The sequence below is a fragment of the Chlamydotis macqueenii genome, chromosome 5 (genome assembly GCF_036417535.1).
Source record: "Chlamydotis macqueenii isolate bChlMac1 chromosome 5, bChlMac1.mat, whole genome shotgun sequence".
Taxonomy (NCBI): domain Eukaryota; kingdom Metazoa; phylum Chordata; class Aves; order Otidiformes; family Otididae; genus Chlamydotis; species Chlamydotis macqueenii.
Window position 1 is genome coordinate 56,161,744 of NC_141560.1, and position 19,752 is coordinate 56,181,495.

At 37.5% G+C, this 19,752-nt stretch overlaps 1 protein-coding gene across 17 annotated transcripts in view; it reads left to right on the forward strand.

Annotated features, from left to right (window-relative positions):
- Positions 1–19,752, forward strand: part of SOX6 (SRY-box transcription factor 6) — a 386,403-nt gene that overhangs the window by 350,358 nt on the left and 16,293 nt on the right. For 15 of the 17 annotated variants that reach the window (XM_086748345.1, XM_086748348.1, XM_086748349.1 and 12 more), the window contains one exon: positions 18,357–18,590. In XM_086748345.1, coding sequence (XP_086604471.1) covers positions 18,357–18,590 — 234 coding nt within the window. The remainder of the gene's footprint in view (positions 1–18,356; positions 18,591–19,752) is intronic. The other 2 variants (XM_086748340.1, XM_086748341.1) reach the window with 1 other exon arrangement.

A 19,752-nucleotide genomic window follows, 5' to 3' on the forward strand; every position in this document is an offset into this window, starting at 1 on the left:
CACTGGCTATCGTATTTGAGAAGTTGTGGCAGTCTGGTGAGGTGCCCGATGACTGGAAGAGAGGGAACATAACCCCAATTTTTAAAAAGGGGAATAAGGAAGACCCGGGTAACTACAGGCCGGTCAGCCTCACCTCTGTGCCTGGCAAGGTCATGGAGCAGATTCTCCTGGAAACCATGCTAAGGCACATGGAGAGCAAGGAGGTGGTTGGTGACAGCCAACATGGCTTCACCAAGGGCAGATCGTGCCTGACCAATTTGGTGTCCTTCTATGATGGGGTGACGGCATCGATGGACAAGGGACAAGCAACAGACATCATCTACCTGGACTTGTGCAAAGCTTTTGACACTGTCCCGCACGACATCCTTCTCTCTAAATTAGAGAGACATGGGTTTGATGGACGGACCACACAGTGGATAAGGAGTTAGCTGGATGGCCGCACTCAGAGAGCGGTGGTTAACGGCTCAATGTCCATGTGGAGACCGGTCATGAGTGGCGTCCCTGAGGGGTCCGTGCTGGGCCCGGCCCTGTTCAACATCTTTGTCGGCAACATGGACAGTGGGATAGAGTGCACCCTCAGCAAGTTTGCTGATGACACCAAGCTGTGTGGTGCCATCAACACGCTGGAAGGGAGGGATGCCATCCAGAGGAACCTTGACAGGCAGGAGAGGTGGGCCTGTGCCAACCTCATGAAGTTCAAGCAGGCCAAGTGCAAGGTCCTGCACCTGGGTCATGGCAATCCCAGGCACAAATACAGGCTGGGTGGGGAATGGATTGAGAGCAGCCCTGAGGAGAAGGACTTGGGAGTGCTGGTGGATGAGAAGCTCAACATGAGCCGGCAATACGCCCTTGCGGCCCAGAAGGCCAACCGCATCCTAGGCTGCATCAAGAGGAGCGTGGCCAGCAGGTCGAGGGAGGTGATTCTCCCCCTCTACTCTGTCCTGGTGAGACCCAACCTGGAGTACTGCATCCAGTTCTGGAGTCCCCAACACAAGAAGGACATGGACCAGTTGGAGAAGGTCCAGAGGAGGGCCACAAAGATGATAAAAGGGCTGGAGCACCTCCCCTATGAGGACAGGCTGAGAGAGTTGGGGCTGTTCAGCCTGGAGAAGAGGAGGCTCCGGGGAGACCTGATAGCGGTCTTCCAGTACCTCAAGGGGGCCTACAAGAAAGACAGGGAGAAGCTGTTTAGTAGGGCCTGTTGCAATAGGACAAGGAGTAATGGTTTTAAAATAGTGGGGGGTAGATTTAGACTGGAAATTAGGAAAAAATTTTTTACGATGCGAGTTATAGAACACTGGAACAGGTTGCCCAGAAAGGTGGTGGAAGCCCCATCCCTGGAAACATTCAAGGCCAGGCTGGATGAGGCTCTGAGCAACCTGATCTAGTTGGGGATGTCCCTGCTCCTTGCAGTAGGGTTGGACTAGATGACCTTTGAAGGTCCCTTCCAACCCTAACCATTCTATGATTCTATGATTCTATATACTAGAAGAGAACATGAAGACAGATAGGAACTCTACCAATCACTGTACTAAGATTAATGTACTATTCAGATACAATATTATGCAATATTTTTCCCCCTCAGCTTGCCTCTATTTGAGAATAATTTTGCTCTTTTTTAACCTGACAAGTTCTAGTTATGCCACTATTCTTGAGAAAAGGTTAAAACATCTTTAAATGTTTCCATTAACATCCAAACATCTGACAGGTTCAAAATTTGCTTTTTTTTTTTTTTCTTGGATCAAAAGAATAGGACCAATAAACTTGTGCTTGTTGACAAACAGGGTTATTTTCAAATGATTCTTTAAATACTGTGACAGAATTTTTCTGACGAAAAGACATTATTATTTTCTGTAGAGAGAAATATTCCTATGAGCACATATTCTGTTCTATCTCTCTGTGACCCAGAAAGAAATGGTCCAGGTGAGGTCTCACAAATTGTCCCTTCATTTTGAAGTCTGGCCACAGCAGCACATGTAAATGTTATCTTTTCTTTACTGAATAGGTAGTACATGGTATGTCTGTGATAAAGCATCTTAGAGCCCTGACTCTCCTTGCTTGCCAACTGACATAAATTGTCTGTCATCAGTCTACAGGCATATAAAAAAAAGCTGAGTTTAAAAGTATTTTAGGCAAGAAGTCGTATATAATGGAGAAGCTGCAAGTTCAGCTCCAAGATGTTCCTGTATTGACTCATCCATACTGAGGTTAACTCTCAAATTTAATTCAGCAATATATTCCTACTTATTGGTTTAATATAATGATTAGCTTATCACATGGAACTGACACATGCACCAGGAGCACATGCTGACATGTTTTTTGCCTTTTTTTTTTTTTTTTTAAAGTGTTCTTACATAGTCGAGATTTCTGGTCTCCATAACAGTAAGATAAGATGATGACTGAAGCTCATCAGCCATTTAATGCAAATAATATTCAGAAGGAGACTAGCACCTTAATGAGACATTTCAAATTTTCCCTGTATATATATATATATATTTAAATATTTCCTTATAAAACAAATAATTTCCAGATTTTCATCATTAGAGAGCTATTATTTATGAGCTTCATTTATCCATCCTTTACTGGATGTGACTGGCCACTGTTGTATTGTTTTTAAACAGAAAAATAATGAACAGAATGTAGGTAAAAAATTACTTTCAGACAGGTGTTTTGTAATGATTTTTTTTTCTAGAAAAAAAAGAACTTAAGAGATACATGGACTTTCAAGAGTACTTGTTGACTAACCAGTTATTTATAAACTGCTTTGTAAAGGAATTTCCATCCTGCAGCAACTTCTCATATTTCAACATGTTGAAGGATGTTTTTTTCCTCAGCTGGGATGAAAAGTTGCAACAGAATACTTACAGTTACTGATTCATATGACATCAAGTCCCTGATGACTTTGTTAGTTTAGCTCATTTCCTTAAATTCATCCTTTCTTGTTCTAGTGTCCTTGATTTAGTATCTTGATACACCTCATGGTACTGACAGCCCCCCTGTTACTGGATACTGGAGAATGAAGCTTTGACATATGTAACCCAAGCTACAGTGATGTGTGCCAGTTTAAGGACAGTGTACGTGTGTCTCCAGAGCTAGTGGGGCAATTTGAGGAATGGTGTGCTGCCACAGGGGGAATCTGAGTTCATGAATGGATTCAGATTTCCAGACTTTGTTTAGAAGCCAAGAGATGTCTCTAGAAAAGAGGTGCTGGACGAATACTTCTGCTGATCTGAAAACATGTTGGTGGGAGTTCAAAACTGAGCTGCTTCTTTGTCCTTCTAGGTGTAGACAAGGTGAATTTAGATATTAGCTGGATATAAAAAAAAAAGACATTCAAAATATCACCCAAATTTTGCCCCTTATCTTTGGCAAGCTAGGTAAGAGATGACATTTCTAGTGTGGCATCATTTAGAGTGAAAGTCCATTGAAAACAATGCTCTGAAACATCAGTAGTTAAACTGTTGCCTCTGATGTACTGCACCATGCTACAGACTGTTTGTCTTCAAGAATATTAACACTTCTAATTGTCATGAAACTATTACAGGTCTTTCCTTTGCCATGTCACCAAGTTTTTTATATGTGTTGCTATTATTTTGTGCCTCTGTATGTGTCTGTTTCAGCACTGGGTTACTAAGAAACTTGACAACTTATTCTTTAGAATCATAGAATCATTTAGGTTGGAAAAGACCCCTAAGATCATCAAGCTCAATCGTTAACCTAGCACTGTCAAGTCGAACACTAAACCATGTCCCTAAGCGCCACATCAACATGGTGCTTAAATAACTCCAGGGACTCAACCACCTCCCTGGGCAGCCTGTTCCAGTGCTTGACAACCCTTTCGGTGAAGAAATTTTTCCTAATATCCCATCTAAACCTTCCCTCGCACAACTTGAGGCCATTTCCTCTCATCCTATCACTTGTTACTTGGGAGAAGAGACTGACACCCACCTCACTACAACCTCCTTTCCATTATTTGTTGAGAGTGATAAGATCTCCTTTCCTCCAGACTAAACAACCCCGGTTCCCTCAGCCACTCCTCATAGGACTTATTCTCCAGCTTCATTACTCTTCTTTGGCTTCTTCTAAGAAGAGAGCCTTGTTGCATTTTAGTCTGTTGCAAGGTCACAATCTCAACTGAATGTCCTAATAGCCACAGTCACATTCTTCGAAGACAGCATGTTTCACACCTTCCTGTTTTGTCATTGTTACTTAGTTTTAATATTTTTTTCCATTTTTTTTAGATATCATTTGAGTGCTGGTTACTGTAGACATCTTTAGATAATATTTATGTGTTTTGTTGTGTCCTTTTGCACAAATAACACAGTCATATAGAAAATAAAGATTTCTGAAGTAACATATTGGTGGTCAACTTTTGACCCCCTTTCTTAATCAGAAATACATCCAAGTCTCTGAGGTTCAAATGCAGTTGTGACAGAGCAAATGTTTGGCTGTTAGATCTGTCAGATGGTTTTACTCTCATCACCAGAATTTTAGAACTTCAGAATTATGAAATTTAATACATTTAGAGAAGATACATTCACTATTTGTAGAGGTGGGTTTTTTTTGAAAGGGGGGAGGTGCAGGGGGAAGTGGTGTAACAGATTTATTCCTGAGCCATGGATTCCAAATTTAGTCCAACTGCTGGCCATAAACTAGAGGGAAGTGCAGTTTGGGCTGCATCCTGATCCCCCAACTGATCTAAACCAAGGGGGCTATGTAAGTGCAGTTCCATTCTCTGCTTACCTGCACGTCTGAGTTTCCAAAGGAAACTGAAGTGTGCAGAGACATGGTATATGTCTGTCTCTATCACAGCAGGCAGCTGAGATAGACCAAATCTGGGAAGTGCTCAAAAGAACAGACATGGGGGCATGATCTTACACTAATCTACTCACCTGGTTCTTCAGATTTACAACATTGTACCTAGGAAAGTCAGGTCACTGATTTTTGCATCTGGCTTTAAATAGAAGCAGGAGCAGATCCACAATTAATAAGGCAAAAGAAAGAAGTAGCTTATAAAAAGAGGGAGGAAATACATTCTCTGGCTCAGAAATTCTCAGACTTTCAAAGCCACAGAAGAGCTTTGACATAGCCTTTAAAGTTCAAGTAATTTGTTATAAGAAATATCAGCAGACTTCTGTGTTGTTTTATGAAATGCCTTTGCAATAGTATCTAGCAATGATTTCTCTCTGCTCCTTATATCTTTTCCATAACATAAGGCAGTCATCTGAGTTTGACAGGATCAGAGTCATGTTTTCCCTTAATTTTAGGAGTGCTTGCAGTACTGGGTCATTGATCAGAAGCTGAAGCTACATGTATACTTTTTTTGAATAATAAGACAAGTCTTGAAATTCTTAAATTTAGCTCTATGCAATTATAAGATAATCATGAAAGAATACTGCAGAATGACTTTTAAGATATAACTCGTTGTCTCTGTGTGTGAAACCTTTTTTAAGATCAGTGGTAACGAGGTGTACTTTCACAGATGACCTAGCATATGAAGTCGTATTCAAAGCTTGTGTTACTTACAATGACCTAACTGTCATCTGAATGGAGGCCTGAAAATCATCCACAAGAGTTTTATATTAAATATGACATAAACTGACATCTCTGTTACTTTGTTAGCCACCAGCAGGACTGGGCTAACTATATTAAAAATAACGATCAGACTATTAATAAACATTGCCACTGACTGTGACACTGTTAATTAATAATCCACAGCTATTAGACTTATATCATTACCTAGAAATCCCAGTTGTCGTGTTAAAATATACGATACTTCTGTAGGTAGCAAAATTAAAGAATGTAATTTGAGACCCTCATAAATGTTTGGTGACTGGTAAGCAAAATTATAAACAGCAGCCAATTATAGAACTAAACAATGATTTTTTTTTTCTCCAAATGTCATCTTTTTAAAGGAAACATAATTTTTCCCATAGACAGCTTCATAATTTTGAACATTTGAGATTGTCAGTACTAAAATAGAGCTAACTAGTATGGACACACCAAGACAGCTTTGAATCTAGCTATAGCTAAAACCCCTTTTTGTACATGGCTGATACACATCAACTGACCAGAGTTTGCAGAATATAGTCCGCAGCCATAGGTGAGCTCTGCTTAAATTCCAGTTGAGAGAACCTAAAGTATTTAATTCTTAGTTATCTGAGAGTATTGGATGAGATGAATATATTTTTTGGTTCAAGTTCTAAAAAAGATATTCCTTTCACAGGTGCTCACTTTTGCTGACAGTGCTGCTTCTTTTGAATTGTATACTGTGCTCTATGTTTATGGATCCTTCTGTTTTTGTGGTTGAGGTCAAATGCTTTGGAAATTTGTAGGAAGTATGTTGAGATTTTTTTTTTGTAGTAGAAAGAAATCTGCAGAATAGACCGAACATTCCTGTTGACAATTACTGATTTCACCTTAGCTCAGGTTGCAGTGTGGTTTCCTTCAGCAGTCATAGTCAGGGATTCAAATTCCATCAAGACCTGATCTTCATTCCTGCCAAAGAACTGGATCTGTTAAAACAGAGTTTCCTTGATTGGATCCTGGGGTCAGGGAAAAATCATCTGAATGTTATTGTTTTGTCACTGCCTCACTGTGTAATTTTGTAAAAGAGAAATAACTTCTCGGTGTTCTGTTTTTCCAAGTGAAAAATCAGATGCATTGTGAAGGTAAATTCATTTTTATAAAGCAAATGGAAACAGATTAAAATGCCATATTAGTACTTAGCGTGTAGTTCCATGTTCATTCATGTTAATATATTAGAATCAGGAGCTTGTGAGTTAGATATTTGGCCTCAGAGTTTGCCATTTGGGACAACATACACAAAGACCTTTTCTTCTGAGTCCTGTTTCGATGTTTTCATTTGTTCTATTTCTCATGTGGTAGTTTTCTTGATTCTGTAAACCTTGTGTTTAGCACTTGCTGCTTCTTCCTTTGATACTAATCTACCAGTGTGTATTAAGCATGGACCATAGTTCTGAGGATAGGTGAAGGCCTGCTAGTTTAGGTAAAAAAAAATCTTAAATAATGTGGTGGGGTCTGTCTATCCACTTTACTCATATCAATGTATTTGCTTTATCCTTGTATTAGACTATTACTTTTCGAAGTCTCCCAGAGGATAACTTTTGCTATGAAACTTAGATGTTGAGTCAGGCATTAGGAGATATTTTGGAGTCCTCGGCATGGGACTGGCACCAGCACATCTTCTTAAATTAATGGACTTAGTACCTGTTTCCTCCTTAGTGCCTGTGTCCTCCCTTTCATTTCCTGCTCTCTTGAATTCCTAAGTTCCTTGGTTTAAAGATTATGTTTTTCTATATACCAGGTCACTGTTTGAGATTATATAGCTTTAAACTTTATCTGTTTGATCATGGTATCTTTGACCATGCTCCAAGTAGGCTGAATGCAAGCCAGTTAGGGACTGGTGGCTGCATAGCCATTAGTAATAGGCTGGTTTTAATAGTATGCCCTGGCTCGATCTTATTAATTCCAGTTCAGATATACATAGTTTTTGGTCTGAACCTGATTTTGGATCTGAACCCAAGCTGGGAGGAGCACAAGCTCACCTTTGCTTTTAAAAGAACATGTGTCTATTCAGTAGTAAGCTCAAGAACCCAGTTCTGCAGCATTTCAGATGGTGGATTTCCTGACCAACAGACAAAGTCAATGAATTGTTCAATATTTGCAGCAGTTAACAGCAGTCTGTCTTTTTATGTCCATAAAATTAGCTGTTCCCTTTCACATTTGACTTGGGCTAGTCACATTGCAAGGCATGCTGTAATACAATGAGATATTTCACCTGCCCAAAAGCAAGGGCAATTGAATGGCAGAGAAAGAAAGAAATGGTGTTAGGCATCATCAGAGATTTAACCAATTTCTGGAACATGGTGAACAACGAGTAGTTGCAAGGGCAGCAGCAGCAGTGATTGTGGAATCATGTGGAGGAAAGGAATAGCAACATGAGAAACATGAGAAGAAGGAGCTACAAATGGAGCTGATATCTACGGGTAAACAGAAACTGCCACCTTGTCCAGCTCCAAATTTCTATCCATCTGTCAAAGCTTCATTTTCTCCCTCCCTGGTGATAGAGCAGACATCATTACAAGTGCCTGGGATTTTGCAAATCTATTAAGTAAAATCCAGATCAACCCTTTCTTAATGGAGCACCTCTACCATACACTCAAATTCTCAACATTCTCATATATGCCCAGTACTAAATAATTGCTTATACAAAAGGGTAACACAGTTCCTTCTCAGCTCCAAAAAAAGGCTGACTTTGAACCGCTGAAGAGGTAGGTGAAAGGGAACCATAAATTTGCTGGCAGATCAATCTTGGCAGGCTGCCAACACAGTCCAAACCTGTGAGGTAACTTGTTTAACACCCTCCTATGCAGAGGTGTAAACAGCAGGTAGCAACATCACAAAGCATCACCTACTTTTGTGACAGTGCTTCATAAATACTGGGGGAAAGAAGGCCGCTCCACGCCAGTATTTGTCGCACATAAATATTTGTAATAGTTGCTATGGCAGTTGAGAGGGGAAAGATTAAAATCAGAAAACAGTGAAAGCTGTCTGAAAACAAATAAGGGATTCCAGAGAGAATGCAGTAAACTTAAGTACTGGAATTTTTATTTCCCTAAATTCTTGTTATAGATCTTTGATTAAAAAAAAATCGTGTAATTGTATCTTTATTGCTAAAAGGTGGCCTTCAGTAATTGTGGTTGCCATTTTTAACACCCATGAATCTATTTGATTGTGCCTGATATTTGAGTGATATGCTTAAATTTTTCAGAATAACTTATAACAGATTAGGAATCTGGGATAAAGTACTTGGACACAGTAATTCACTTGTGTTGGATAAGATTCTGTGCCTCAACCCTGGAGTAACTTGATACCTGCAAATGGGATAAGAATAAGACTTTCTATCTTTAAGAACCATCCCATCATTTTTCTGATGGCAACCACTTCATGAATCTCATTGTTGCCAGTATCCCCATGACATTTGACAGGGGGAACTCCCGCTTTGAGTACAGAAAAATCTGAGCTGGGGGTATGTGGACTGATCTTCCCATTCCTCTCAAGACACTAATATGTAACACATAGTATGCTTCTAATTTTCAGAATAATAAATCCGGATGTCCTCCACAAGTGCTACTTTTTTTTTTTATTTTCAACTGTCTTAGATATTTTTTTCCTACTGTTAAATATGAGGCTTTCTTGTTTTCTGTTTCCATACTACAGTAACTAATTCTTATACAACAGTACCTTTACTTAAAAAAAAATCAATTTAGCATTTCTGATGTTATACAATCAAGCACTGTTACAATGCCCTGAGTTTTATCTAGGAGTGCCTGTTAGCACAGTTATGGTTAAGGGCTTGTCACAATTTCCATTATATAGTTAAACATTATTTTCAGGAATTTAGAGCAAGGCTGTAAAAAGTAACTGTGGGCTGCAGTTTTACACAGAAAATCTTTGCCCATGAGAAAATTATTGTCACCAATGCTGAAAGCATCAGTCAGTCTGCTTAGCTATTTTTAAGTGGAATGAGTGAAAAATTAAATATAGGAGTTCAGTGGTTTAAAACATCTTTTCACACTCATGTACAGCCACTGCAGATGTAAAATACCCTATGGTCCTGATTCTTAGCTCTGTACATGTCTTTGTGTTGCTCCAATATCGCAAAAGGAGCTTAAAACTGCTAAAATAACATACAATTTCTAGGCACAATTGAATTTTCATCTGATGGAGAAAGAAAACCATTATATCATATTGCATGGAGGAGGGAGGAATCTTGCCCTTCTTCCTTACCTCCTTGAGCACAGGGAGTGGAGCAGAAATATGAATACATTAAGCAAAGAACATCATATATTCTGGCTAAGTATGAGCAATTGATACAGATTCACACAAGTCCTCTTCTTTGTAAAACTGCCTATTTTTCTAAGTTTATACTGCCCAACATTTTTTTTCTTCAGGAACCTCAGTATCGCAGTAACAGAAAAGTGTTTAAAAGCATCTGTCTTTGTTCCATGTAGATATGCCAAGTAACTACGCAAACATTTAGTTCAGAACTTAGCAAGGGGACAATATTTTCTGAATTTGTGGTTTGATTTAATTGTACAGAATCAGTGGTCCAAAATGTGTGTGGGGTGGGCATTACAGTAACTTCATAGCTTCTGCAAATATTAAATGATTATGTTTTCAATTTGACAGGGTGTCGTAGTTCAGCCCCGATCGGACCAGGGGTAGTTTCACAGGAAGTGAAGTTTTTTTTAAAAAAAGAGTAATTTGTAAATCTTCAGATAAGCCCCTATTTCATGGCAAATCCTCTATTTTTAATCCAAACTATGTAAATGTGGCAACATATTTGGACATGCATTTTTGTAAAAACATGCCCTTTTTGTAAAGACATCTTCCTGGCTTCACTTACAAATCCCAAATGCACAGGTGCAGCACACTTGAAAAATTAGCCTTAAAAATTTTTCCTAACATTTATTTTTACGTGTTAACTTCCAGCTCCTGTTATCATGCTGCTTTTGCGTCTCATCCTATATGACATATTATTTACTAATTATATTATTAATTATTATAATATCACCACCCCATATGAAAGGCAAGAAGCAATCACATATACGTATCCTAGCCCTAGGTCCTTGCCATCTAATTACTGATATGATATGACAAGGGAGAACAGCAAAAAATGAATGGAGAGAATTAGTTATATTGATACAAAGAATAGTGTTGCATAGGCTCAAAGCTGACAAATTCAATTGCAGACTGAATGCAGGAAATGGGCCACTAAAGCAGCGATTCCAACACCATTAAAAGCTTTTGCAAAGTATTTGGTATTTCATTAATACCACATAATTTGAGGGAGGTGGTTTTGTAAACCTCTCTCCCATTGTTAAACACAGTTCTGTTTTATAAACTACATTGTACTTAAGCTTTTAAAATTCATTGCTTTGCTACATAGGAACAAGAAAAGTTGTTCATTAACAGTTTTCAGACACACCTTAAAAAATGCATCCATCAAATATGAAGCCAGGCTTCCTTTTTTCTCCGTGATGAATTCCTGTCTGTCATTTCTCCATCTTAAAACAAAACAAAGCATTAACTGAAATATGAATGGATCATGTCTTATGGCCCTTGTTTAGGCAGGATTTTAAAAAAAAAAACCAACTGTTAGGAATTACTTAAGATTGCAGAATTAATCTCTGTGTTTTAAATTACTATCATGTTTTCTGGATGTTCTAGGTGACGCTCTCATATCAGGAGAAATTTGAAGTTATGTAACAGCTCCACTGGCAATGAAGCTGTTAGTCTTATGGAAACATTTTAATGTTAAATAGATTAGTTCATTCCTTTTTGTATTGCTTTGACTTTGATTATGATTAATATAGTAACAATAATTGCTTAGCTGTTAGAACAACAGCTTTTTAGAAAAAAACCCAAAACCTGACCAAGTTGCAGTATCGATAGATCTTGCCAGATACCTAATAATAATTATTAGTCATATTTCTCTTGGGCTGGGGTGTTTTGTCCATGATTTTCCTTTCTGTGGACCTCTACTTTTGTCACTGGAGTATGAAATTAAATATCCAAGGGAAACAGTAGTGTTCATTGGGAATGTTGATTGTAGTTTGATCTGATGACTGGCAGTCTCTTGCTTCTGGTGTGATTACTTAGGGTGAATAATCTTCAACTTCAACATGTTTCACATTTTTTCTATAAATAATATCCACATCAGAATAGGGTTGTTTCTTAGCACTTAATTACTTACCTGTGAAGGGTCTTGAAGTCTGCACATAGCACATGATTGAAAAATCTTATGACACTTACATACCTCCCCAAATTTATAGTAGAGGCTGCTACTTCATCACAGTTTCTATGTAGATTTTCCATGGATCCTCACAGAATAACTTCTCATGCTCTTATGTTACAGCACAAGTGGGAATTCGTAGGCTACTGAGGGCTTAAGTCAGGCCTTAAGCACTAATTAATTCAGTTAATATTCCATGTAATTTAAAAGATTATTGTATTGTTTTAGCTGTATTCCATGCCAAATTTCCATGAGGGTTAATTTTGCCATAACATGTGGTCAAGAAATCTAAACTGTTTGTGTATGCCATCAAGAATACAGTTGCATTTAGCAGTTTTAATTAATTTAAATAATGTAGATTTGTGCACAGCTGGCTGTGGAACATGGATGTTCTAATAGCTTATTTAGAATATTGTTTCAGTATTTAATATGACCCAACTAGCAATTCAGCTTTAAACAGTGGTGAGTGAACTGCTACCACTGATAGAGCTGAGAACAGCTGATTTGATTTCACACAGAGAAGATATTTCACTATTAATTTTAGCTCTAGACTTTCAAATGGGGAAAGATGTATATGCAGGTTGTGTGGATGGCTGTGAAAACTGGTGCTATGTTTTAATCAAGATTAAGAATTTTGCTTGCATATGTAAAACAAATGTACTAAAAAAAGTAAACTCACTGCCACAAAGCTGAAAAAAAGGCACTTCGGAAAATATATGCTGATATATAACTGGCTAGAATTTCCTTCATTTTACAAAGCCACAAGCCACATGCATCAGCTCACCACAAAGTCATTAGGTCTTTTTAAGCTCAGATGAAAAACATTAACAAATACCACAAAAGGCTTTAGTATGGCCCCTTTGTTCATTCACATATGGCAGTTTATAACTCCTGCACCACTTAGGTCGTGTGTTTGTTTAAGCTGCCTCCATCAGGCCAGCCCTGAAAGAACAAAAGACATCTTGAGCAATCCTAAGCAGGAAATGGGCTAATCTAAACATGGCTTGTGACACTATAAGTAGAATAGAAAGGGGAGGGATTGATTAGTCATTAATGTCCAATTGACTCCATATGGATGTTGCAATAATAAGGCCTTTTTCAGTGCAGTAGCGGAGTTATTGAATTAGAGGTTTATGTTTCCTCAGAGCTGACCTTAGGGAATTCCCTTTTGGTTCTTCTTGTTGATGTTTTAAAGAGAATTGAGTCCCTTAACAGGAAAAAAAGAAGCCTTATCACAACTGAGTGTTGCATGGATGTAGCTAACCTGTGCCACAGCATATTCCCACCTCTTAGTATTTGCTTAGCACATTTCAGAACCCTTGCAGGTGAAGTATTTTACAGTCCATTTAAATATTCCAGTATTTCATGAATCACTCATATCTGTCTTAGTTTTTGTCCCCCTTTTCATTTGCTGACATGCGAAGAAAAAGAAATGTTTGGCCCTCAAATCCCAGCTTAATAATATTTGAATAGCATTTGGAATGAAAGCAGCTTGAAAAACAGACACTTCCCTGCAGAACATTTGTGCCACTGTGTGACTACTGGCATCCCCGTCCCAGAGCTAGTCATGTTTCCAAGTGGATGTTAGCTTTGTTTAGTGATGATAAGACAAGCCATAATGACAGTAGTTCATGAGATACCCATTTATTTTGCCTCTCTGGCTGGTAATAAAGAATGAGCCTTCTGAATGTGAATGGGGATGAAGAAGTAAGAGGCAGACAAGGGGCAAAACAGATAAATGTTACACTAATGCTGCTACAAGTCACTTAGATTACAGTGAAGTAGTAATTTTTGTAACTTTCTCCAAGATTGAACACTGAACTTAATAATTCAAAATAATAGTTAAATTATTACTTTTGTATTCTAAACTCTCTGAAGCTTCTTTTGTCATTCCATTATTTACAGATTTGCATTTTTCTATTTGATTTTAAATATTGCTGTATCTTTCATAAAGGCTGCATTTGTCTGTCCACAGGTTAAGAGCAGGAATGGAGACTGCCAAGCCGGTTTTCCATGCTCCCTGTTTTTATGGCATTTCCATGTTTATGAGTAACCCACCTCTAGTAGTAAAAGAGTGACTCCTGTTTGCAGGTTCATTAGGTTCTTGTCTCTGCAACGCAAGCTGCTAGCAGTGCTAGCTGTATTAGCACAGAGAGGGCCAGATATTTTGGAGGTTGCAATCAGTCTTTTACAAAGTAGGGAAAAATGTCATCTTAGCTTAATGAATAACTGATGATAGGAGCTTTACTACTAACCAGTCACTTTTACAGTAGGAGCCTAGAAAGATTGTCTTTATTTCTATATATCCTATCTTGGTATATGTCTATGGAACATGGTATGCAGTATATTCTCTAGAGTAGCCAAAGATTCATTGTCTGGGGGAGGTCAAAGGAAATGTATCACTTCAAACATGAATTAATGTCCAGAGTGTGAAGAGTAATTAAAGAATAACAGTGTGACTGATAAAGATCTCTTTCTTTTTGCTGTCACTTCTTTTCTCTTTCTTTCCTCATCTTTTTCTCAGCCTTTTTTTTTTTCTTTTCTATTCCATTTATTATTGTTTGCATTCTGGTAACATATAAAGGCCTGGTCTGAGTTTTTTTTTTTGTGGTAGATGATATATAAAATAATGGAAGGTAAAACCACATCTCATTAAAGACAATAGGATTAACCCTACTGTGGCCAAGATTTCAGGGAACATACTAAGAGGTGGTGCTTCCCCTAATATTCTTGTCATTATAAAAGAGGAGAAACTTAGATAAAGGCAGGAATAGATAAATAAACAATGTAACAATTATTACTCTACGTGTCTGAAAATTTAATTAATGTGAAAATGTTTATCTTTCCTGTTGATAATCAGATTCTTTTATCTTTCTAAAGGACAAGGATTAATCTTCCCCTGTCATTAGAGAGCAATCAATATCCATTGGAACAAAAATATTGTTTGAAATTACTTTAATGAAGCTGTAACATTTTTAGATTTGTTCTGTGGTGTTCTTTGACCCAGTATTGTGCCTAGAGTCTAGTCTGGAATCCAGCTTCTACAGGAGTTGCCTGCCTTATATCCACAAAAAAAAAAGCGATAATTTGCTTCTAATCTCCTTTTAGTTTTAAATCATCAAAGTCATAACAAGTTGAGCAAATGCAAAGCATCCAGGAAGTGAGGCAGTCCACACCCTGAGAAGCTAAAAGTGTCACTTAGAGGATAGTACCAGCCTTTAGGCTGAAGTGTAGACTTCTTTGCCAACTAAGCCATTAGTTTTTAATTCTGACTAAGCTCTTAATTCTGAAAATCAAAACCTCCTCCTGCGATTGCAGTATGAACAGTAACTAGCAGATAGAGCATTAGTTGCCACAGAGAGACAATTACCAACTTCTTCCTCTCTTCTCACCCTTCATTAGTAGTATATTTTTTAATCTGTTATTTTGGGTTTATTATTTATTGACTTTCCTGAAAATATTTTCAGAAAGAAGTAAAACACCTGCTTCTTTGCAGTTGTATGTATTTTTTCTTTAAAAATTTTAGGCGTCTCTTTCAGCCTCTGTCAGTACTATAATTATGACAATAAGAAAAAAATCCCTACTTTGTAAAACCTGTTGAAATTGTTTATATAGGGCACAATACTGTCTAAATATCTGATTGACAGGATGAAGTACCTAAGAACAATCAGTTTGAAAGCTTGTTCTTATGTGTTTCAACTTGTAAGCGCTCACTGAGCATATGTGCTTTTTATATCGTTAGTGCCTCATTTCTAAGCTGAAAAGGTACTGAGACTTTCTGGCTCCCCACGTAGAATCACATGCTAACAGAAGTATTTTCTTGTAGTGCTTTATATGCTGAATATAATTCTGTAGTTCTGAGATAGTTAGAAGAACATTGAGATTGTATTACTTTAGCTATTTGCAGAAAATAATTTTGCAGGTGCTTTTGTGATGGTCTATGGGTTTGCAAATTTGCAAATTCCCCCGGAGATCAAGCACAAATAACATCAACTCTTTGGCTGCTTTTTCAAATCCTTCAAGTGTGGACTTGCTTAAAGCAGATACAGCCAAAGCTGCTGGGCCTTCTTGGGATGGTTGTAATTTATTACACTAAGTAAGAATTGTTTTCTAACATAACCTTTATCTGAAAATAGGGTATTTTGATAGGTTTTTTCCTTTTTTTTTTTCATTCTATCTAAATTATATCCAGATTAAAAAGCCAGCCTATAATCTTGATAGTAGTAAAGGTACTCTTTGCCTGCATTAGGATTGATAGGTCAGGCAAAAATTGTGTTAGCAAGGGCTAAAGGCAAACTCCTTAGCCATAATGAATAAGTACCTTTGGAAAAGTAGAAGATGGAAAATCATCATATGAATTCAAATATGACTTCTTTCTTTTGCTGTGAGTAGAGTAGCTTAATAACAAATGACAACTTTTGCATCAATAATAATTTAACTTTTTAAATTTGTCACCAACTCCCTAACTGCCCACATACTAGTTACAATTTTATAGTACTATTTTAAAAGATGGAACAACCACTACATGATATATTTGATTTATCTCAAATTATATAGCCATTTGTCTGAATAAATATTTCAGTGTTGACTTACTCTGTTTGTAATTTATTACAGTTTCACAATAAATATATAGTCTCTCAAAAGATGGTATCTTTGATATGCATGTGCCAAGCTTTCTGACAACAGTGGACAGAGCCTCATTAACAATAGACACACCTAAATTACTCCTACATGCAGGTCGCTCAGCAAAACTACTGTTTCTTTTTGCAATAAAAAAGCTGACTGCAGCTGCAGCCTCCTATAAGTGCTGAACACCTGTAGCATGGTACTTAACTTAGAATAGTACTAAAATAGTTTTGCATCTCACATTTGCCACAAACCTATCTTCTTTTATGTGCATGCATGTTAGTATACAAATTGCCAAACTGGTGTCAGTTGTAAAGTAATGGCATTGGAGGCATCATAAATTACCGTGGAGAGCCTCAGGAGAAGACACTGCCGTATACGAATGAGTGTTTTGCTCTCAGGGTAATGTATGTCTTCATCTGGCCCAGTAGTCAGCGTATTGCCCTGTGTTGATGGATATAGTCAGCTTGAAACTACACTACATTTCACTGCACAATAAAAAAGGGTGTCAACACCATATAAAGCAAAATCAATTTATCGTGTATGGTCAGTGCGTTTTAAATGAAATTAATGTACTGTGGACCTGGTGGCAAAAAGGTAGTGTATTAGTTATGCATCCTCTATTTTAGGACTTTTTTTCATGCAAATGTATTTCCTATATGGAAGTTTTAAAATGATATACCTAACATATAGTGTTTTCGTACTAAATTAGGAAAGTTACTTTTTGCACAATTAAAAACTTGTGAGTCAGTCATTGAAATCAGTAAATCTGCAGTGTTTTACTTAGTGTAAAGAACTAATCTTATATTTTTTGGCATATAAATCCATGTTGGGAGCTGTAATAATTTGCAAAAAAAAGGAGATCTATTACTGTGTTAATTTGTTGTCGAGTACCTTGCTTTTTCAAAGTATTGAATTATATGAACAGTTTGATGAGGCCTAAGAATAAGTATGTCACCCTCTCACTGTAAAGACTTTTTGCCTTTCTTTTATAACAAAGGTATAACCCTAAACACATATGTTATAATCACAATTGGAAAAGTTGTTCTGGTAAAAGCATGCTTTATCTAGGCTCAGTTAACTAGTTGTACACCTCATACTCGGCCCTGTGAACTCTAAGCCCCCATGAAGCTTTGCTGCTTGTGATCAAGAAGTAGGGCTGGATGCATTAAAAAATCTGGTTAAGGTAACCATGTACAAGTTGAATTGATGGTGGGTAATGACAGGATGCTGGGGTACATTAAAGCACAGCAGGCATGGAGAAGCTGGAGTGCTTGTCTCCCATTCTGGAAGTTCCAGGATGCTGTGTGTGTACCTGTTGATGGCAGACAGTTTTATGACATATAGGTGATCGAATGCACCAAGACATATCTAAAATTCAACTAAAGCAGATGTGACTTTAAAGTGTTCAGCTCCAAATATAATCAGATCCATACAACTAGCAGCATGTACCGGGTGTACTATATAATTTATTTTATGAAATATTTGGCATGTGCTTCATTACTTAAGCAGCAAAGTCATTGTAAATTACTTGTGTGAACAGGTTTACATCCATTTGGACTCTCAAGTGTAACTTTTATGTGAGTTTTGTTGAGCATTCAGAACATGTATGCTATGTTAAAGTCCCAGACAGAAACTTTTTCAAATCTCAATACCTTAACTGGAGAAATACAAGTGCAATTTGTTTCCTTGCTCAGATGTTGACGCCTTCATCTGGGTAAGCCTGATCAATTACACTGGAATCACTGGACAGCCTTTCTCTCTCTGTCTCTCTCTCATAGATCTGGCAGCAAAAAGACAGAGAGAAAAAGAGAATGAGGCTAAAACAAACACAGCACTGAAAGCGCTTGTGTAATCCACATAATAATGTTTTGCATCCATCTTGTTTCTTCCTGCCCTGACATTCCAGGAAGTAAAGCAATGAATGGCTCTGCAGCTAAACTACAGCAGTATTATTGTTGGCCAACAGGAGGTGCCACGGTGGCTGAAGCTCGAGTCTACCGGGATTCACGGGGCCGAGCCAGTAGCGAGCCGCACATCAAACGACCAATGAATGCTTTCATGGTTTGGGCAAAGGATGAGCGTCGAAAAATTCTCCAAGCCTTCCCTGACATGCACAACTCCAACATTAGCAAAATCCTAGGTAAGTGCAAGACAACGGCTAATCATGACTGTGACTGAACCAAAATAGAGGGAATCTTAGAAGGCTCTGCTATAACAGTGGCGATTGGCAGAGGTTAGTTATTTTTGGAGCTGAGGAAAGATAAGGTTATTTATATTGGTGACACAGGCTAGTCGCTTCCTTCTTGGATATGCATCTTCAGTAATTTTAGGACATATTTTGGGAGATGTTCACTGAAATTGGAATTTCTAAAACTTATACAAATGAAGACTCATGGGTTGTTTTCATTTTGTTCCCTTCCTTTTCCCTTTCTACACCTTCCCTAATGCTTTTTATTTTCAACAGCAGAGTCACGCCATGCTTTAAAGGCTTAGCAGCATTCAAAAGGAATGTTTTGTGAAATGTACTGCAAGAGTGTTTCCTGATAAAAGGTCTAATTGCAAAATCCCTTTAGAAATCACCTGAACTAAAAATCACCTGAATGCAAAATGGCACTTGCTGGAGTAATTACTGGGAAAAAAAATTAATAAAGTACAAAATCAAAATCAAAGGTTTATGTTAGACGGTGTAATGTCAAAGGGAGAAACTTGGCACAGTTCAGAAGACATGTACATGCATACCTTCTCGCATGCAAAATGATGTTTGATTCAAAATGTTTCAATGTTCAAAAAGCAAAGGAAGTGTTAGTATCATACAATTAAAATATTGCTTAGTTAAAAGACACCATAGTTAATATTTAATTTGTATAGATTGGGATGATCAGGGAATGTACCACAGATTATATTTTGCCACTGTGCAAATAAATTAGCTCATTTTTGAGAAATTTTGACTTGCTTTTTGAGACCCCTCCAGAGAATTAGAAACATACATGAGAATGAGTGGTGAAATGTTAAAACCTATATTTGCTTTCTGAGTCTTTGAATTTAAAGACAGATTCCAAATGTAACTCATAATAAATAAAAGTAAAAATCAAGTTTCCTCTGTAATAATTTTATTTTAAACTTCGAGTTCATATACATTCTTACCAAAGTTTGTTGCATGTTAGTTCAATCAGAGGCAAGAATACACAGAAATAAATGTTACTTTGTCCTAAAACTTCCAAAATCTTTCTTAGTAGTTCTCATATTTTTGTCTACCATATAAGTAAGTTATATGAATAGCCTTTCAGTTTTGTATAAAACCT